At 38.1% G+C, this 22,901-nt stretch overlaps 1 protein-coding gene across 1 annotated transcript in view; it reads right to left on the bottom strand.

Annotated features, from left to right (window-relative positions):
- Nucleotides 1–22,901, bottom strand: part of LOC150090896 (sorting nexin-25-like) — a 325,882-nt gene that overhangs the window by 15,569 nt on the left and 287,412 nt on the right. The window contains exon 22 of the mRNA XM_090376672.1: nt 20,197–20,297. Coding sequence (XP_090232798.1) covers nt 20,197–20,297 — 101 coding nt within the window. The remainder of the gene's footprint in view (nt 1–20,196; nt 20,298–22,901) is intronic.

The following is a 22,901-nucleotide window of genomic DNA, read 5'->3' on the forward strand; positions in this document are numbered from 1 at the left end:
GGAGGGGAGGAGGGGTTATGCTATTAATTAAGAAACACATAAAGTCCAAGGAAGTGAAGCCAGTCGACATCGATGGACAGGGCAGTGTCGAGTCAGTTTGGTGTGACATAAGCATAGAAAAATCAAAATTGAGAGTAGGAGTGTGCTATAGGCCTAATGACTCTGATGAGTATAATAAGATACTGTGCAGGGAAATAGAGTGGGCCAGTAAATCAGAGAGTCTTATAATGGGGGATTTTAATTTCCCAGATATTGACTGGAATTTGTGGGTTGGTCACTCGCACACTAGCAAGGCTTTTGTTGATTTATTGGATGATTGTTTTCTACATCAGCATGTTCGTGAGGCAACAAGAGGGAGCAATACTCTTGATCTGATTATCAGTAGTGATTCTTCATGCATTAAGAACCTGCAGATAAATGAACCACTAGGTGGCAGTGATCACAGTGTGTTGAAGTGGGATTTACTCAAGGAGGTAACTACTATCAGAGGTAAAGGGAAGGGTTTTTGTTTTCGTAGAGGCGACTATGATGGTCTGAGACAGTATTTAAATTCTATACAGTGGGACCAACTGATGATGTTACCAACAGCAAACTCAAAATGGGAAGCATTCAAGGAACTAATCTTGGAGGCTACCAGGCTTTACATACCAACTAAGAAATATTGTTCAAGGTTTAGGCCTAAATGGTTGTCAGATGAACTAATGAGACATGTGGCAGAGAAGAAAAATGCATGGGATACATACAAATTAATGGGTGACATGGAAGCCTATGATAGATATAAGTTGGTCTGTAACCAAGTCACAAAGGAGATTAGGCAGGCAAAGGCAGACTACGAAAAATCCTTGGCAAAGGATGCAAAGAAAAACAGGAAAGAGTTCTTTACATACTTGAACTCGAAAAGGCAAGGGATGAATCAGATTGGTCCACTGGATATTGATGGTTCAACAGTTGAGGATCCTGCTCAGGTGGCTAACAATCTAAACGAGTATTTTGCATCTACATTCACGCATGAGGAGTTATTCAGGAAGGAGAATGATGTAGGTAAAGTAAACATTGGCAGTGAGCTGGATGATTTTGTAATAACTGAGAGGAAAGTGGAGGAGAGATTGTTGAGGATAAACATAAAAAAGGCACCTGGGGTGGATGGGATCTATCCAGTTATATTAAAGGAGGCAGCAAAGGAAGTATGCAAACCCCTAGCCATAATTATGAGAGCTTCTTTGGACTCAGGGGAGGTACCCATAGACTGGAGATGTGCAAATGTAACCCCAATTCACAAAGGTGGATCAAAGGCTGACACAAGTAATTATAGACCTGTTAGTTTAACTTCTGTTCCAGGTAAATTAATGGAGACACTGGTTAAAGAAGCACTGCAGGATCATCTAGACAAGAATTCAGTTATAGCTCAGACGCAGCATGGTTTTGTTAAGGGCAGGTCTTGCCTGACCAATTTGATTGGATACTATGATGTAGTCACAAAAGAACTGGATGCAGGGAATAACTTTGATATTATATATTTGGATCTTAGAAAGGCTTTTGATACTGTTGCACATGGAAGACTGCTGCACAAATTGGAGCAGTGTGGCATTGGAGGCAAATTGCTGCTATGGATAAGGGGATGGTTGAGTGGCAGAAGACAGAGAGTGGTAATCAATGGACACTGCTCAACGTGGACTAATGTTATTAGTGGAGTTCCTCAAGGTTCAGTGTTGGGTCCGTTGTTGTTTTCGGTGTTTATGAATGATATTAATGATGGGATATCAAGTTTAATGTCCAAGTTTGCAGATGATACAAAGGTTGGCAGGGTCATTAAGGACACTACTGACGCTATGCTGCTGCAACAGGATCTGGAAAGGTTGAACAGATGGGCTGAGAGGTGGCAAATGAAGTTTAACATTGACAAATGTAAAGTACTACATATGGGAAACAGTAACCCCAGAGCAACGTATCAACTCTGCGGTACTACACTGACAGTGGTGGAGAATGAAAAGGACCTGGGGGTAATTGTGCAGGCAGATATGAAGTTCTCTGAGCAGTGCAGACGAGCTGCAAGAGTAGCTCATGGTGTCTTGTCAATGATATACAGGAATTTTTCTAGCAGGGATAAGGATATGATTATTCCCTTGTATAAGGCAATGGTAAGGCCACATCTTGAGTACTGTATACAGGTGTGGAGGCCTCATTTCAAGAAGGATGTAGAGCTGCTGGAACGGGTACAGAGAAGGGCAACAAGATTAGTAAATGGAACAAAGGGTTGCTCTTACGAAGAAAGGCTTAAGTTTTGCAAATTACAGAGTCCGGAGACTAGGCACCGGCGAGGTGATCTGATAGAGGTGTATAAGGCTTTGAATGGTTTGAGCATGCTCAATGCCAATGGGATTCTTCATCTTTCTCAGAATAATCACCTCAGAGGGCATAAATTCAAATTGAGGAAGGACGGTGTCGGATAGATGTGCGGAAATTTGCCTTTGGCCAGCGGGTGGTTGGTTGGTGGAACCGACTTCCATCACTTGTTGTTGAAGTTGATAGCCTAAACAAATTTAAAGCTCAACTGGACTGGTATTTCGAACGAACGGAGGGGTGAAATGGGAGTGGGTTTTTTTTTTTTTTTTTTTGGCTGATGCTGAATAAGCTTGCTTTCTTGCATCATATGCCTCTACTAATGCTAATGCTAATGCTATAGGCCTAATGACTCTGATGAGTACAATGAACAATAATACAGAGAAATAGAGTGGGCCAGTAAATCAGAGTGTTGTTGTTGTTGTGGTGTTTTCTGGCGCAAGAGCTACTTAGGCCATATTGCGCCTCCTAAATTAATTGAGTTACTTATGATAACTGCACCGTGGGCAGTTAGAAATGGTCATACATTTTTATTTGTTTTATATACAAAAAGAATTCAGAGAGATTTGCTTCTTTACCTATTATGCTATTCAGAGAGAGAGGTTGCTGTAGATCAGAAATGAAACTAAAAGACATTCGTCGAGCATTGCTGAACAAGTTACATTCAAGGAGTATATGCTTTACTGTAAGTGGTTGCGAGCAGTGTGCACACTGCGGAGGATCATTTCCTGTAAGCAGATAGAGATGTGTGAGGTGAGTGTGACCTATACGAGTTCTGGCTAAAATTACTTCTTTTCTATTTTTCCGAAGGCTAGAAGTCCATAATTGTGGTTCAGGTTTTTTTTTGAAATAGCTTGTTATTGGTTTGCATTTTCCACAGAAGTGTCCATTGTTCCATAGATGTTCTCCGTATGTTATGTCTATAATCAGGATATGGGACTAGGTTATCTGTTGAGGATATGATGGAAGGATGCTTAGCAGCACTGTCTGCACATTCGTTTCCTGGAATACCACTGTGGCCAGGGATCCATGAAAAGATAACAGTCTTCTGATGCTCATGAAGACGCATCAGCTTATGTTTTATGGACTTTAACAAAGGATTTTTAGGTGGGGAAGTCCTTTTCAAAGCTAGAATAGCACTCCGTGAATCAGTATATATTATACTTTTATTTATTGACATTTGCGAGATGTTTTCCAGAGCAAGCTTAATAGCATGGAGTTCAGCAGTGTAGCTGCTGCATTCGGTTGGAAGTGAAATTGAGACAGTTGTATTAGGGAAGACGGCAGCTGCACCCACTCGACTGTCAGACTTCGAACCATCAGTATAGATCTTGGTAAAGTGTGGGTACTTTTGCGAGTGAACGTAGTTGTTGGATGTTAATATCTGATATAGAGCCTTTACCCCATTGCTCAAAGTATTCATCAGAAGAAAGGGTGAAGTTATTCCACGGGGGATCCGGATCTTTTTTTTCTCTGATGATATTATCAAGCTGAATATTCCAGCTTTCTGTTAGATTCTGCAGTCTGGTACCAGAAGGTCGAATTGTTCTAGGTTTATTTGTATAATGGGTTTTCAATTGAGGATTATGCAACAGTGGCCAAACCGGATGAGTAGGCAGACTTTTGATTTTAGCTGAATAGTTTATCAGCAACATCTTTCGTCTTATGCTAAGTGGAGGTTCGTGAGCCTCAACATAAAGACTTTGAACTGGTGATGTTCTGTATGCACCTAGGGCTATCCTAAGAGAAGAATGTTGGATGGGTGCAAGACGGGCCAAGGTGCTCTCTCTAGCTGAGTCATAAACAGGTGCTCCGTAGTCTAACCGAGATCTAATTAGAGATTTATATAAGTGGAGCAAGGTATAACGATCGGCGCCCCAAGATGTACTGGAGATGACCCGGAGTATATTCATTTTCTTTATGCAAGTGGTTCTTAGATACTTGATGTGCTCCTGGAGGTTTAACTTCTTATCAAAAATTAGCCCTACGAGGCGAATACTGTTCACAATTGGTAGTGGATGATCGGCCAAGTGCAAATCGGGTTCAGGATGCATTGCTCGCTTCATGCAGAAATGTATAGCTGTAGATTTGTGGCTTGACAGTTTGTATCCATTTTGTGCAATCCATAATTCAATGTTGTTAATGGATATTTGTAGATGCCTCTCAATATAGTTCATATTCTGGGAATGACAGGATATGGTAAGATCATCTGCATAGAGATACGAGTCAACGGTATTTGGAATGCTGTTTGTGATGTTGTTTATTCGTATTGCAAACAGAGTGGCACTAAGAACAGAGCCTTGTGGGACTCCTTCTTCTTGAATATACGTTCGAGATAAAGCCTGCCGGTACCTCACTTGGAAAGATCTGTGCTGAAGGAAGCTTTGAATAAAATATGGTAAATGGCCTCTCATATGAATAGAATGGAGATCTCTTAGGATACCGTAGCGCCACGTGGTATCAAAGGCCTTCTCTATATCAAGGCCTATCATGACGAGATGTTGATTTCTGATGAATGCATTTCTTATGTTGGATTCGGCTTTGGTCATGAGGTCTAGGGAAGATCTATTCTTCCGAAAGCCAAACTGATTATTACTGATTATGTTTTCGGATTCAAGGTACCAGGTAAGTCGATGGTGAACCATTTTTTCCAAAGTCTTACTCAGGCAGCTGGTTAGAGAAATTGGTCTATAGTTGTTAGGAATCGAATGCTCTTTTCCAGGTTTAGGTATGGCTATTACATAAGAATGTCTCCAGGAAGTAGGGAATATATGTTCTGAGAATATTCTATTGTAAAAGTTTAGCAATGAATTTAGTGATTTCTGATTGAGGTGTTGAATCATTATATTGTAGATTCCATCAGGGCCAGGAGAGCTGTTTCTTGAGGTATATATAGCTTCTTTCAGTTCAGATATTGTGAGTGGTTGGTTATAGGTAAAAGGACATGCAGTTTTGAAATCTAGTTTCCTTTTCTCAGCTTCAGCTTTGATTTTTTGAAAAGAGGGTTGATATGCAGTTGAGGCGGACAACTCACAGAACACCGTTCCTAGGGCATTGGCAATTTCATCAACAGATGAGATCTCCTTTCCATTCCAATTAATAATAGGAGAGGGCAACTTATGATATTTACCATTTAGTTTCTTTATTTTTTCCCAGATTATTCGGGTATCAGTATCTTTGTTGATTGAGGAGGCAAATTTTATCCACGAGTCTTTTTTCGCCTTCCGCCGGATATAACGAGCTTTGGCTCTCAGTCTCTTGAAGTTAATAAAGTTGGCAGTGGTGGGATGTTTGCGGAAGGTGTTCCATGCTTTGTTTTTTTCTCTCTTCGCTTTATTACAATCGCCATTCCACCAGTGATTGGTATGCCGATGGTTTCTTATTTGAGACTGTGGGATGGCGGCTTTTGCTGCTGTTAGTATCTGCATTGTGATATGATCAGTGACAGTGTCAATAGTAGAAGACTCTATTGTGTCATCATCAAAAGATACATGACTGGTAAATTTCGTCCAGTTTGCTTTGGAAAATTTCCATTTTGTTTTTGTTTCAGTTTGTTTGGAATGGGTGGTTTGAATACTACAGATCAGCGGATAGTGGTCACTATTTAGAGGATTGTCATGTACTGCCCACTCTATAGTTGGGAAGAGGATCGGAGAGCAAATTGAGAGATCTATTGCACTGGTTGACCCAGTAGGAAAATGGATATATGTTGGTAAGCCATTATTCAGTAGTGTCAAATTTTCTCGGTCAAGTAACATTTCAATGAGTTCGCCACGCCCGTCTGAGACCAGAGATCCCCATAATGGATGATGCCCATTAAAGTCTCCTAGTAAACAAACAGGAGGTGGTAATTGGGAAATTAGATTTAACAGTTGCTGAATTGTACATGATTGATTCGGCGGAAGATAAACTGAGGTTAGTGTCAGTGTGATACCGATTACTATACGGGTAGCAACAGCTTCTAATGGTGTTTGTAATGGAATGTGCCTGGAGGGAACTCCTGATTCCACTAGTATAGCTACTCCTCCATGGGGGCTGTTAGTTTCAGATCGATCTTTTCTGAAGATAGTATAGTTTTTGACTGAAACAGATATTTTTGTTGTTAGATTTGTCTCTTGCAAGCATATGGCAGCAGGATTGTAACGGTTAATTAGTTCATAGATGTCATCAATATTGCTGCGAAAACCTCTGCAATTCCATTGTAAGATTTGTTCCATTATTTGGTTTTGTGAGCAGAAGAGGAGTCTGTTTGCTTTTTGTGAGAGGCTTGTTTATATCTCTCGTGTTTTGATTTTTCTTTTCTTGAAAAATTTGGGCGTCTTGAGTCATTGCTTTCTTCCATATCATCATCTGCATGTATTTCAAGCAGATCTTCTGAGTTGGTGGTATCATCGGTGTCCATGCTTGAGGGGTGAGATTGCTTCACCTCAACTGGATCTAATTTTTCCGCTGCTTGGCAATGTGGAAGTCTCTGGGATGGAACTGTCAGTGGCGTATTACTGCATTGATCGACTGCCTTTGATGTATTTTGGACCGAGAGGACTGATCGAGCCCAGTCTGAGATCGATGTATCTGGAGGGATGGACACTTCTGTCTGACATGCTATTGACTGGTGACTATAAGCAGCAGAGGCATAAGTGCATTTTGGATTATTTAATCTTATTTGTTTTCTTGCCTCTTGGTAGGAAACTTTATTTTCAACTTTATACTTTTGTATCTTTTTCCCCAACTTCCAGAGGTCGCAGTCTTTGGAGTATGCCGGATGGCTGCCCTTGCAATTTGGACACTGTGGGGTTGGTGCTTTACATTCTGTTTGTGTGTGAGTTTTACACCCACAGTTTGCACATGTTGCATCTCCACGGCATGCTGTCTGGGAATGGCCAAATTTCTGGCATTTAAAACATCTTAGGGGGTTCGGAATATATGGCCGAACGCGACAGTTTAAATATCCTGCCTTGACTGAAGGTGGTAGGTTTGGAGAACTGAAAGTTAATATTATACTCCGGGTAGGAACTAAATTGCCATCTTTTCGGATCATGATCCTCTTTGCCTGAATGACTTTTTGTTCTTTAAGTTCCTGGGCTATCTCATCTTCAGGAACGTTTAATAGATTCCATTCAGCGATCACTCCCTTTGAAGAATTGAGGGTGTTATGTGGTGTGATTTGAACTGGGATTCCACTCAAAGATGTCAAACTTAATAATAGTTCAGAGTGTCGAGGATTGGTGGTCTCTATTAATAAATCTCCTGATTGGAGACGTTTCACCATTTTTGGTGAACCTGCGGCATGTTCGAGGCATCTCTGAATGATAAAGGGGGAGAGCTTGCCCACAGGTTGTGTTGACAGAGAATGTATTATTAGGAATGCTGGTAATTCCTGTCTGCCAATGTCTTTCTTCATTCTCTTCGATAGAGAGAAGTCATGGTCAGTGTCATGAATGTCATTTGCTTGAGAGCTCTTCGGCTCTAAGCATGGAAAGTCACTTGTTTCCATTTCTGCTCCTTTTACCCCTGGGGGTTGTCTTATCCCCCAGATTACCGGCCCCGCCACGTGGAGGCAGGAGCGGTGCCACCAGTGACCAAGCGGTTGTTGAAGTAAATAAAGGGTTAGTAGTGAATATATAGAGTAAAAAAGAAAGGTAGACTTCCTCTCTCGGTTCTTACTTTTCTCCTTTAAAGTACAGAACCTCTTCAAGTAAACAAAAGAACAGGTGACGCTAGAAAAGAATCAAAACTATAACACTTTGGGAGATCACTTTATATTCGCAGGAAGAAAATCGCTTGTCACTATCACTTGGCACTCGGGGCCAATCAGAGTGTCTTATAATGGGGAATTTTAACTTCCCAGATATTGACGAACTTGTGGATTGGTCACTCACACACTAGCAAGACTTTTGTGGATTTATTGGATGATTGTTTTCTACAGCAGCATGTTAGAGAGGCAACCAGAGGGAATAACACTATTGATCTGATTATCAGCAGTGATTATTCATGCATAAAAATTTGCAGATAAAGGAACCACTAGGTGGCAGTGATCACAGTCTGCTGATGTGAGATTTACTTTAGCATTAGCATTAGTAGAGGCATTTGATGCAAGAAAGCAAGCTTATGCAGCATCAGCCAAAAAAAAAAAAAAAAAAAAACCCACTTCCACTTCACCCCTCTGTTCGTTCAAAATACCTGTCCAGCTGAGCCTTAAACTTATTTAGGCTATCAACCTCCACCACAAGGGATGGAAGTCTGTTCCACCAACCAACCACCCCCTGGCTAAAGGCAAATTTCCGCACGTCTATCCTACATCTGTCTTTTCTCAATTTGAATTTATGCCCTCTCAGGTGATTTTTCTGAGCTAGAGGAAGAATCCCATCAGCATTGAGCATGCTTAAACCATTCAAGGCTTTATACACCTCTATCAGATCACCTCGCTGGTGCCTAGTCTCCAGACACTGTAATTTGCAAAACTTAAGCCTTTCTTCGTAAGAGCACCCCTTTGTTCCATTCACTAATCTTGTTGCCCTTCTCTGTACTCGTTCCAGCAGCTCTACATCCTTCTTGAAATGAGGCCTCCAGACCTGTATACAGTACTCTAGGTGTGGCCTGACCATCGGCTTATACAATGGAATAATCACCTCCTTATCCCTGCTGGAAAAATTCCTGTATATCATTGACAATACTCCATGAGCTACTCTTGCAGCCCGTCTGCACTGCTCAGAGAACTTCATATCTGCCTGCACAACCACCCCCAAGTCCCTTTCATTCTCTACCACTGTCAGTGTTGTACCACAGAGTTGATACGTTGCTCTGGGGTTGCTGTTTCCCATGTGTAGTACTTTACATTTGTCAATGTTAAACTTCATTTGCCACCTCTCAGCCCATCTGCTCAACCTTTCCAGATCCTGTTGCAGCAGCATAGTGTCAGTAGTGTCCTTGACAACCCTGCCAACCTTTGTATCGTCTGCAAACTTGGACATTAAGCCCGATATACCATCATCAATATCATTTATAAATACAGAAAACAATAATGGACCCAACACTGAGCCCTGAGGGACTCCACTAATAACATCAGTCCACGATGAGCAGTGTCCATTGATTACCACTCTCTGTCTTCTCCCCCTCAACCACCCCTTTATCCATAGCAGCAATTTGCCTCCAATGTCACACTGCTCCAATTTGTGTAGCAGTCTTCCATGTGCAACAGTATCAAAAGCCTTTCTAAGATCCAAGTATATAATATCAAAGTTATTCCCTGCATCCAGTTCTTTTGTGACTGCATCATAGTATCCAATCAAGTTAGTCAGGCAAGACTTCCCCTTAATAAAACTATGCTGTGTCGGAGCTATAACTGAAGTCTTGTCTAAATGATCCTGCAGTGCTTCTTTAACCAGTGCCTCCAATAATTTTCCTGGAACAGAAGTTAAGCTCACAGGTCTATAATTACTTGTGTCAGCCTTTGATCCTCCTTTGTGAATTGGGGTCACATTTGCAACTTTTCCAGTCTATGGGTACCTCCCCTGAGTCCAAGGAAGCTCTCATAATTATGGCTAAGGGTTTGCTTACTTCCTTTGCTGCCTCCTTTAATATAACTGGATAGATCCCATCCACCCCGGGTGCCTTTCTTGTGTTTATCTTCAACAGTTTCTCCTCCACTTTACTCCCAATTATTTCAAGATTCTGTAGCTTACTGCTAGAGTTGAATACACCTCTGGCATTCCCCTCACTGAATAACTCCTCATGTGTGAATGTCGATGCAAAATATTCATTTAGTTTGTTAGCTACCTGAGCAGGATCATCAACACTTGACCCATCAATATCAAGTGGACCAATCTGATTCATCCCCTTTCTTCTAGAGTTTACATAAGTAAAGAACTCTTTGCTGTTTTTCTTTGCATCCCTTGCCAAGGATTTCTCGTAATCTGCCTTCGCCTGCCTAACCTCCTTTGTAACTTGGTTGCATATCAACTTGTATCTATCATAGGCTTCTGTGTCATGTGTTAATTTGTATGTATCCCATGCATTTTTTTCTCTGCCATATGCCTCATTAGTTCATCTGACATCCATTTTGGCCTAAACCTTGAACAATATTTCTTAGTTGGTATGTAAAGCCTAGTAGCTTCCAAGATAAGTTCTTTGAATGCTTCCCATTTTGAATTTGCTGTTGGTAACATCATCAGTTGGTCCCACTGTATGGAATTTAAATACTGTCTCAGTCCATCGTAGTCGCCTTTACGGAAGCAATAACCCTTCCCTTTACCCCTAATGGGTTACCTCTTTGAGTAAATCCCACTTCAGCACACTGTGATCACTGCCACCTAGTGGTTCATTTATCTGCAGATTCTTAATGCATGAAGAATCACTGCTGATAATCAAATCAAGAGTATTACTCCCTCTAGTTGCCTCCCGAACATGCTGATGTAGAAAACAATCATCCAATAAATCCACAAAAGCCCTGCTAGTGTGTGAGTAACCAGCCCCCAAAATCCAGTCAATATCTGGGAAATTAAAATCTCCCATTATAAGACACTCTGATTTACTGGCCCACTCTATTTCCCTGTACAGTTCCTTATTATACTCATCAGAGTCATTAGGCCTATAGCACACTCCTACTCTCAATTTTGATCTCCCAATGTTTATGTCACACCAAACTGACTCCACACTGCACTGTCCAGCGATGTCGACTGGCTTCACTTCCTTGGTTTTTATGTGTTTCTTAACTAATAGCATAACACCTCCCCCCTTCCTATCCTGTCTATCCTTTCTGTAGACGTTGTACTCCCCAAATTGCAGTTCCGCATCCCTTATATCTGTGTGACACCATGTCTCTGATATCCCAACAATATCTGCCTTCGATGTTTTGAGCAATACCTCAAATTCATCAAATTTATTTACTAAACTCCTAGCATTGGTGTACACGCAAGTATACCTGCACATGTTTCTATTCTTAGCTACCCTAACACAACCCATGTGTTTACTTGTACCGCAGTAGCTCCCAGCAGTCTCTGAAATACCATGCATCTTGTTTTTCAGGCTTCTGCTCATTCTAATACTTAAAGAGTATCAGGGATAAAGGTGACTACAGTGGTCTCAGGCAGTTTTAAATTTTACACAGTGGGATCAACTGATGATGTTAAAAACAGTGACTTCTAAATGGGAAGCCTTCAAGGAATTAATCTTGGAAGATACTAGGCTTTTCATACCAACTAAAATACTCTTCTAGGTTTAGGCCCAAATGGATGTCAGATGTACTAATGAGACTCATGACAGAGAAGAAAAATGCATGGGATGCATAGACATCATCAGGCAACACAGAAGCCTATGGTATATATAAGCTAGTCTGTAATCAAGTCAGAAAGGAGGTTAGGCAAGCGAAGCAGCATTATGAGAAATTTTTGGCAATGGATGCAGACTTCTTTACTTATAAACTCTAAAAGGAAAGTGATGAATCAGATTGGTCCACTTGATATCAATGGTTTGACTGTAGATGATCAATCTCAGATAACTACTAAACTAAATGAGTAATTTGCATCTACATTACACATGAGGAGTCATTCAGGGAGGAGAATACCAGAAGTTTATCAAACTCTGGCAGGGAGCTGAATGATTTTGTAATAATTGAGAGCAAAGTGGAGGATAAATTGTTGAAGATAAACATAAGAAAGGTGCCTGGGGTGGATGGGATCTATCTAGTTATATTAAAGGAAGTAAGCAACACCCTTAGACATAATTAATAGAGCTTCCTTGGACTCAGGAGAAGTCCCCATGGACTGGAGATGTGCAAATGTATCTCCAATTCACAAAGGGGATCAAAGGGTGACACAAATAATTACAGACCTGTTAGTTTAACTTCTGTTCCAGGGAAATTAATGGAGGCACTGGTTAAAGAAGCACTGCAGGATCATCTAGACAAGACTGCAGTAATAATTCAGACACAGCATGGGTTTGATAAGGAGACGTCTTGTCTGACAAATTTGGATACTATGAAAAAATCAAAAAGGATATGGTCAGTGGTGTCCCCCAGGGTTCGGTGTTGGGCCCATTGTTGTTTTGTATATTTATCAATGGTATTGGTGAAGCTTAATGTCAAAGTTGGCAGATGATACAAAGGTTGGGAGGATTGTTAATGACAGTATGCTGCTGCAACAGGATCTGGAAAAGTTGGGCAGATGGGCTGAGAAGTGGCAACTGAAGTTTAACACTGACAAATGCAAAGTACTGCATATGGGTAGCAGTAACCCCAGAGAAATGTACCAACTGTGCAGTACTACACTCGGTGTGGTAGAGAATGAAAAAGACCTGAGGGTAATTGTGCAGTCAGATATGAAGTTTTCTAATCAGGGCAGACAGGCTGCATGCTGTCATGGGGGCTTGTCAATGATATACAGGAATTTTGCGAGCAGATATAAGGAGGTGATTATCCCCTTGTATAAGGCAATAGTCAGGCCACACTTTGAGTACTGTATACAAGTCTGGAAGCCTCATTTTAGGAAGGATGTAGAGTTGCTAGAACGAGTACAGAGAAGGCAACAAGATTGTTGAGAGGAACAAAGGGGTGCTCTTATGAAGAAATGTTATTATTGTTGTTCTGGTTGTTTTTTGGCATATTGACAACGGAGATCATAGTGCGGCAGTTCATTTGTTAATGTTCTCTGTATATAAATCTTGTTTGAATGTATGGAGGTTAAATATTTTCTGTGGTATTATATTATTATTTACAGCAGCTTACGAAGAAATGCTTAAGTTCTGCAAATTGTAGCATCTGGAGGCTAGGCACCAGTGAGGCGATCTGATTGAGGTTTATAAGGCCTTGAATGGATTTAGCAGGCTCAATGCTGATGGGATTCTTCCTCTTTCTCAGATTACAAACCTGAGGGAGCATAAATTGAAACTGAGGAAAGATAGTTTTGAATAGATGTGCGGAAATTTTCCTTTAGCCAGCAGGTAGTTGATTGTTGGAACAAACTTTCTTCTGTCATTATGGAAGTTGATAGCTTAAATAAATTCAAGGCAGAACTAGCATCTACATTCACACAAGGGGATGCCAGAAGTGTATCAAATTCTAAAAGGGAAGTAAATAATTAGTGAAATTGTTGATGCCAAATGTAAATAATGCACCTGGGGCAGATGGGATCTATTCAATTATATTAAATGAGACAGCAAAACTTTAGCCATAATAATAGAGAGCATTCTTGTTGTTGTTGTTGTTATTTGGTTTTTAGGAACATTAGCAACTAAGGTCATATTGCTCCCGGATATGCGGTGGTCATTCCCTGACCTTACCGCATCCTCCGTATTTGGTGGTGACGGGCTCGAACCCCGGTCTAATCAAGAAGCGCACTGCTGCTCCTTCCCACCTGGCTACGGAGGCGCCGAGCATTCTTGAATACAGGGCAGGTTCCTATGGACTGGAAATGCACAAACACATTTGCAATTCACAAACAGGAATCAAAGAGTTACATGAATTAGAGACCTGCTAACTTGACTTCTGTTCCAAGGAAAATTATGAAGTCATTGGTTAAAGAAGTAATACAGGACCATCCAGCCAGGAATACAATCATAATGCAGTCGCAGCATGCATTTATCAAGGTGCAATCTTGTTTGACCAATCTGATTTGATATTATAATGTAGTAACAAAAGCTCTGGATGCAAAAAGTATTAACATCATAACTTAGATTTCAGAAAAGCTTTTGACACTATTCCACATAAAAGACTGCACTACAAATTGGAGCAGTGTGCCATTAAGAACACCTTATTGCTATGAATAAAGGCATGGATGGTTGTGTGGTAGAAGAGAGAGAAAACGAGTGCTTATTAATGGGCACTGCTCTTCTCGTTTTATTGTTATTAGTGGAGTTCCTCATGGTTCAGTGCAAGGGTCATTGTTGATTTCTATATTTATTAATAATATTGATGAAGGCATATCATGCTTAATGTCTATGTTTTCAGATGATACTAATCGCAGTAATCAGGTTATGCTACTGCAACAAGATCTAGAAAAATTAGGCAGATGGGCTGAGAAGTGCTAATTGAAGTTTAACTTTGACAAATGCAAGGTATTGCATGGGTAGCAATAATCCTAGAATAGCATGCCAACTATGTGGCATCACACTTAGTATAGTGGAAAAGTAAAGTGGAGATTTGGGGGTAATTGTGCAGTTAGTTAGGAAATTCTCTGAACAGTTCAGATGGACTGCTATAAGAGCTTATGGAGTTTTGTCAATGATATACAGGAATTTTTCCTGCTGGTAAAATTCCTGTATTCCTCATAATCATCTCCTTGTTCCTGCTGGAATTTTGACAGCATGGTCAAGGAGGTGATTATCCCATTGTATGAGATGAATGGTTATGCCACATTTTAAGTACTGCATAGATTGAATGGATTAAATGGACTGAGTTACCACAATGCTAATGGCATCCTTACTCTTTCTCAGATGACTTGCATAAGGGAACATAAATTTAAATTGAATTTAAAAAATAATGGTTGCAAATTTGCTTCAATCAGCCAGAGTAGCTGATTGTTTTAACAAATTTCCATTCATTGTTGTTGATTTGTTATATCAAGGATTAGATAAATTATTACATGAGATGGATAAATGACAGATGTACAAATATGCTTTGCATTCTTTTATCATTTGCCCCTACTAATTAATACCAATGCTAAATAAAAATAAATGTTTGTGAAACTAATACTATTAGCTTACAGCAATTTTTATTTGAAAATAATTCTTTTTAATTTAAATTTTTTCTTGTGAATCCTCAGCCATTGGCCAAAGATGAAATGTTGCAGTATATCTCTTGTAATCTAAACACACTAAAAGGAAACGGAAATGGAAACACCATGAAAGATTGATCCGATTTTGACCAAAGGTGGCAATGATGTTAAGATGAATTATAGGACTAAATGATTAAATTTTCAAGGAATTTTATTCAGTTAATACTGAGGCCTGAAATGGGAAGGCTTCAGTTGGCAGGTTACTAGATACTTCAATGCCTAAAGAGTTACCAGTTTTATTTCTCTCTAGAGCAGTGATGTCCAACCTACAGCCAGCGAATAATTTTTATATGGCCACAGCAGAAAGTGAACTAAAATGGCATTTTAAATTTTGTTAATTATTTCAAGAATTGTATACATTTGACACTAAAATAAGTGGAAATAAACGAATTTAAAAGACCGTGGTGCTCATTGCAGCGAATACTTGAGAGTATTGAAGTTACAAAGCCATGTTGGTATCATTAATTCAGTTTCTTTTATCTAAGTTTTGTATCAAATATGCACATGCCCGACCAGAAGTGAGGTGATATCAAAATGTTCCAGGATTCCAAGTATGGCGCACCTTCTACTTGACCTTGGTGGCTGCGCAAAAGTGTATGTGCAGTACACTTCATTGAAAATGTAATGCTAATTTTTCTCAAATTACTCAGTGCAGCTTGCAAAACAAATCTAACTTTGAATATGGCCCCTGTACAGGAAAAGGATGGACACGACTGCCCCAAAGCATCAGCTTCTTTCTTTAGTAACTCCATTTCATAAAGTTGAGAGCTTTATGAAATTTAATAAATGCAGTATAAACTGAGAAGTAAAATGCATCAACAGAAATTCTTAATTAGATGGCATGGGATTCTACTGGGAAAATGAGAAAACTTTAATCTATTTCTATTTTTCTAAGTTGGATGGTAGTAGAACTCTACAGTAATGACATACAATAAAAAACCCTACATTGATCTTTCTCTGAATCTGGCTAATGAAACTTGTACAGAGACCGTTTACTGTGTCTATGTGCCAGTTTCATTAGCCAGATTCAGAAGGTTTATGAAAAACTATGGCTAAGAGCCTGGGGAAATTCAAAAGTCAGCTGTATACGAGGCAGGAAACACATATGTAGTTTATTTATTTATTTTATTATTATTTAAATTTATTTTTATTCCCAGATGGAACAAGAGCCTGGGCTTTCTTGCACCACATAGCTAATACTAATACTAAGCAGTATACCAAGTTTTTGTTTAAGATAGCTATACTCAGTGCTTTTTTGTAAAAAAATAGGTGCCAGTACTCATTCTTTGTTATCAGGAAAAATTTAAAATTAAAAGGATATGAAAAGTACTCTAAAAATTTTTTTTCCTGAAATTGTTACTTTAGTCGTAATATTTTTGGATTAAGAACAAAAAATTTAGTATATTAACACAGTTTATTACGCATAAATTTATTTTTCAAGTATATAAAAAAATAAGTAAAATGCAAGTAAAATAAGTAAATAAATCGGTCAACTACTGAGTGCCGAGCACTCAGGCTGAAGGTTCCGTAGTCATGAATGGTCGTTAGTGTAGTATCTCAAATAGAGAGCTTTATGGTAACTGAAAAATGTTTCCAGTACACCAGCTTGGTCTAAAACTGAGGAAGTAACGAAAACGTTGAGTTGAGTCTTTCCAGTTGTGAATGACAAGGGTGGGAGAAGCGACTGGCAGGTGAAGGCCGTGCAAGGCTCCATACAGGTGCCTACCCACCACCAGCTTTGAAAATTTTAAACAAATACTTCTCATTGCAAAATTTATAAATGACCTTTATAGAATTATTAACTAACTATTTAGCAACCTCTTTGTCACCAAAAGGAGAGTTACTTAGTACAAAGAAGCGTGCTATCGAAGTGGAATAATTTTTTTTTTTTTTTTTTTAATTTTAACACAAAAAGTAAATGATATTTTTCAATCAGAATAGTTTTCCCTTGATAAGCATCGAATAACGCATAGCTAATGTGATTTTAAAATTTTTAGCTCCATTAGCGATGGAAATGGGGGGGGGGACACGAAAATTGGTCACATTTTCCTGTCTGGTGCTGCCATTTTTAATTTAAAAAATATTTTAAACCTACTTGTTGACCTCTTTCCAAAGGTGTATATAGGTTGACGACATTTTTGTCCTCCCCACATTTTACCCCTCCATTTCTCAGACAAATGTTTGTCAACAATGATCAATATGACATTACCACATGATGTACAAACCCATGCAATTTTTTGAGTCAATAGGTTGAGTGGTTCCAGAGATACAATGCTGTGACAGACGGACAGACAGACAACCGAGTGACATTATAAGGGTCTTTTGTTAGACTACGGACCCTAAAAATAATATGTAAAAGTAAATAACATAAGTAAAAATAATTTCATAATAAAGTTTTTGTAGAATATTCCAAATTTTTATTAAGTTCTCATCCGACACCCCATGCCGACTTCTTTTCTTCCTCTATGTGTCGGTTGCTGAATGAAGTTTCTGAAGCAGCCACGAATTGACATATTTTGCTGGATCAAAGTGGGTCAGTGGTGGGCCTACAATTTTAAGAAACAGTAGTGAAGAAACTATTTTTGCATCAATGAAGCTCTTGTTGGGCTGGTGATCAGATTCATTTGAGAAAATCCTTGTTCACATTGACTCGATAAAATTGGTATCGTACTCAGAGCGTTCATCAAATGCTTCAATTCTTCAGAAACCATCTTTTCAATTAGGTATTCCCGAAATCCACAAATTGTATCTCTTTCATTTAACTGTAACCTAATTGACAATTTTCTAATTTCATTTTCACCAAATGGCGACAATTCATGTTTTAAAAGGTTTAATACCTTCATTATCCTCGTTTTCCTTCTCTCGTCATGGATATTGTCATTAGTTCTTAAATTTGAATTTTTTCTTTTCTTTCTTTTTTCTTTTGAAACTGTCCAAAATGTCAGTGTCATTCGGATATTCAAGTATTGTGACCATGTAAACAGAGATAGGGAAAAATTTACGGAAAAATGTTGATAACGCACTTTTGCGAAACAACAGATGATTATTTTTCGGGGTAACAGAAAATCGTTTTCTCCTAATTCTCGAATGGGGCACTTACAGTTGATTCACAGCAGTGCCCAACTTATGGCCCACCCGGAAAGTCAACTAAAACAGCATAAAGAAATCTAACTTTGAATTTTTTTTGAATATGGCGCCTGTACAGGAAAAGTCTGGACACCACTGCAGTAGAAGGTGGACCAGAGCCCATTGGGAATACCCCTTGATCTGCTCATTGTTGACCAGCACGATTTCTCCTTATGTGGGACAGGTTTTACCAGGTATCACTCAGTTGTAGAATGGTAATCCCTTTAGCTCTCTTAATGCACGCATTAAGAGAGCTAAAGGCACTAATTGCCTAAATTGCCTGAAGGCCAGAAATGCAAACAGTGCGTACTGAGTTAATTCTCTCCTAATCCATTCACTATACAGAAATTTTCTTTGCTCAACGGAAAGTATTTTAAATGTTACTTCCAAGGGGAATTCAAAATAATTCGCTATAAAAGGATTTCGGTAAACAGAGGTCCGACTGAGTAATTTAGAATTATAAAAATGGTTATACAATTTTATGTAGAAAATATCTTAACAATAGAAAAATGCAAATTTAGTTAAATAATTTTAAGCTTATTTGAATAGTTTTAATTTTAAATTTTAAGCTTATTTGAATAGTAGGTAAATGTGAAAAAAATTTACGGAATATAAAAAATTTCGAAGTGCATTGCATCCAAATGTTATACGTCACTGTTAATAAAGGTGCCAGTATGCCATACCGTTGTGTACCATCCCAAAAAAAGCACTGGCTATACTCCTTACATATTGGACCAAGGAAGAACAATCATCAGTAGAACTAGGATTGTCTATCAGAGTGAAAAATGATGAAGTAATGACTTCACAGGGGTTAGGGATTACCCATGGCCATTCCCATTTAATTAATGATATCCTGTGTTGAAGCATTCAAAGTCAATCTTATAGCAACCATTATTAAGATTCATTATTAAGACTTGAACTCACAAAATATTACAGCAATTAAATGGATAACAAAAACAAATTAAGCTATTATTTAAACTTAAATGTTGCCCCCAAAAAACACAAAAGAAAATACAATACAGGGGCTCCCCCGCTCTACACAATTTCGATTAACATGTTTTTCGAATTAGCATGGTTTATAAATTGTTACCAAAATTTATTTAACACGGTCATTTTCCAGATAGTTGCTCAATAATATCGATTAGCAAAGTGCGTATGAAGATGTTGACTGCAACGAGGATAAAAATGCACCAATGAAGGAGATTACTTTAAAGGAATTTCAAGAATTGTTTCGCACTGCTGAAATTTTAAAACAACTTATGGATTTCGACCCTAACCTCAATTTATGATTTGAGCTAATATAGTGAGATATATGCTTAGAAAGGGAAACAAAAGAGCGTGCAAACTACTTTGGATAAACATTTATTACAGAAGTGAATTAAGTATATGAACTACATAATAAACTGAATTGTTTCAAACATCTCTATTCTCCTTTATGGTTATATTGGCAGTAAAAACAGTTATTTTAAAAAAAGTTGGAAAATATTTTGAAAGCCTCTTTGATGAATTACAGTATTTTATATTGGTTATTATATCTGATTAACACGTTTTCACTTGACATAGTATCTTCACGGGACACCTTAACTGTGTAAAGCAGGGGTTCCGTGTACTTATAAAATGCAAGAAATAACTTTACAATACATAAGAATTAAAATTACAAAATATATTAAAGAAATCATGTAAAGCATACAAGTTAAGCTAATAATTAAATCTACAAGAATAAGGGGCATAAAGCATGTCTGTTTTTCTGTGACTGCCAACTGCAAATCTCTCAATTATTTCATTCTAGGATATCAAAATTCACAATGAAATAAATCTTTCTTAATAAGTAAAACTTGGTTTTATTTTTTGTTTTACTAATTTCATTTATTACCAATTAGAGAAATGAAAAAAATAAATAAATAAAATGTTGTGCACCTACTAAAATTATAATTAAAAGTGCTTTAATAAGAAACTAACTTACATAAAAGAGTTGTTTGTTTAGCCTTTTATCTTGGAAGGCTTCAAACACTTTAATCATTCCTTTTTTGGCATTTTGTGGTCCAACCAAATCATTCAGCATCTCTGTTTTTAAGGAAAAATAAATGGTTTAATACTGCTGTACATCCTTCAAAATTCATTTTAAAGGCTATTTGAATGAAAATAAATTATAAAAAAAGACAGAAAATAAAGCTAGTAAAATTTTGATATAATATAATGCAGTAATAATACCAGTCTGCATTTTAAGAAAAGTTCTTCGATGTTTTACTGCTGATAAGAAATCTGAAGTACATTTTTAATGGAAATTTCAAAAATTCCTCAGAATTTGCTCTATCACATCTAAATTTTTTTTAATAAAAAAAATATATATATATACATAAATTTTTAAGGTACTTCTGGTTTATTTTGTATTTTTACAGATTTTACAAATAGCTGATTTTTATATAAAAATATCTATATAATATCAATGTAGATGCACCATAGTTAACCCATACATACTTAGTGTAAAACCATCGTTTTAATTATATCTCATATTGTGGCTACCTTCACAACTAAATATCAGGTATTTCACTACTTCTAATAAGTAATGCTTCTCTAATAGAGAAGACTACTCTTACTTAATCTCAGTGGGCACTACCACTCAGACGGTGGTGGTGCCCACTGAGAATAAGTATGCACGCACGCACGCGTGCACGCACACACACACACACACACGCACACACACACACACACACACACACACACACACACACACACACACACACACACACACACACACACACACACACACACACACAGAGAGAGAGAGAGAGAGAGAGAGAGAGAGAGAGAGAGAGAGAGAGAGAGAGAGAGAGACTTTATAATTTTTTTTTTGTCATCCTCCTTTTTAGACTGCAAAGCTTATAATAAAGCTAATAACCAATGAATGTCTGCTACCACCTTGCACCACTAAAAGAACAACATTCAATTTTTATATGCTGCATAGTCGCAATTAAAATATCCCTGTTTAGTGTTGTTCAGAGTGTGAGCTAATGAAAAAAATATAACTAAATTTGGCAAGTAAACATTCATTGGAAGATGCAGAACAGAATTATATCAAAAACAAAATTAGTTCCAAAAATCACCACCAGAATTTGCATATTCCACTTCACTCAAGCATACATACAGAATGGAAGATGCAAACACTGCAGATAATATCACAGTGTTAGGAACACAATACCTCATCTTACAAGAGCATGCTTTGATTGTAAAGTTATACTTCCAGAATGGAAGCAATGCAGCAGCAATTCTGGATTACAGGCATTGCAAAACACCAGTGAAGAGGTCTGGTAGCACCACATGGTATCAGAAAAATGATTGCACAGTTCAAGGTAACAGATAGCTGTGAGTAAAGTCAGGAAGAGGATACAAACTCCTCAACAGAGAGTGGCTGAGGATATTCCTGCTGCAGTGAAAAGTTTAACTCACTTTGAACGTCATCTTGTGTTGCTATCACAGATCGCTTTGATTATTTAAATTGTTGAAAATCATGGCTTGGAATGGTCAATGGTAAATACACACATCGTGGCAATTTCACTTACAAGCAAAATATTATATGCTATACACATACAACACTGTATGCCACTGACAGGATTCAAGGAGTGGAATACTATTAGCAGAAAGAATCAAGTATTTTCCACTATCTTGTAACTCCCAAAAAGGTAGGGATATTTTGTGGTGGGTGGAACATGCTGGAACGTGCTCTGCAACCTTGTTTAAACAGACATCAGGAACCACACATTCTGTTTGGTTAATGATAGGTTGTATATTTTTCATAGTGATGTACAAATAAAACAGTGCACACTGGGCATATATGAGTGTGGCTATTAAATGAGACTGTTGCAATAAAATAAATACAGCAGACTCTCGATTTACCGGGATCAGTTTAACTGGGAAGTGGAAGGTATGGTTTGGGTTTTATTGGCACATTAGCTACTGAGGCTATAGTGCACCCTGGGAAGCAGATTAACTGGGACAATTCAAGACTCCAAAAAAAAAAAAAAAAAAAAAAATCAACCAGAAATCATAAAATTCAAGTAATAACTAGAATAGGCATAAGCAGATGTTTTGCAAGTCGTAAATAAGCGAGACAAGAAGCGGCATTATAAGTTGTCAGTGGGAGATTAGTGTGCCTATTATCTTGCAACCCCCACTGTATTCACACCCAACACTAAAAAAAAAAAAAAAATTAAAAAAAAATTAAAATTAAAAAAAAAGGGAACAACTATTTAGTTTGTTTTAGTGCGTCGCGTCAATTGTTGTGTTCCACTGCACTGCAAAAAGACAGTTTTTGTTTCGTTATTTATGAATTTGGACTGGTTTTCAGTCAGGAGAAGAGTGAAGTAATGATTCTAAAGAGGAGTGGCAAGCTTGATGGATACATTACAATGGAAGGGAAACAGCTAAAAATGGTTAACAACTTCAAGTATCTAGAAGCACCATTACAAAGACTGGAGTAATAGACAAAGAAATAAGTAGAAGGATACAAGCTGGTGAGAATTTCTATAGGCAGACAAGAGATCTGATTTGGAACAGGAACATACCACTGAAGTGTAAGAAGGCTATATATCAGACCTATTACGTACTAATTCTGACCTATGCATCTGAAACTTTGACTATGAGGAAAAAGGATGAAAGCAGAATTCAGGG

This window comes from Mastigoproctus giganteus, chromosome 1 (genome assembly GCF_048544385.1).
Source record: "Mastigoproctus giganteus isolate SK-2022 chromosome 1, ASM4854438v1, whole genome shotgun sequence".
Taxonomy (NCBI): Eukaryota; Metazoa; Arthropoda; class Arachnida; order Uropygi; family Thelyphonidae; genus Mastigoproctus; species Mastigoproctus giganteus.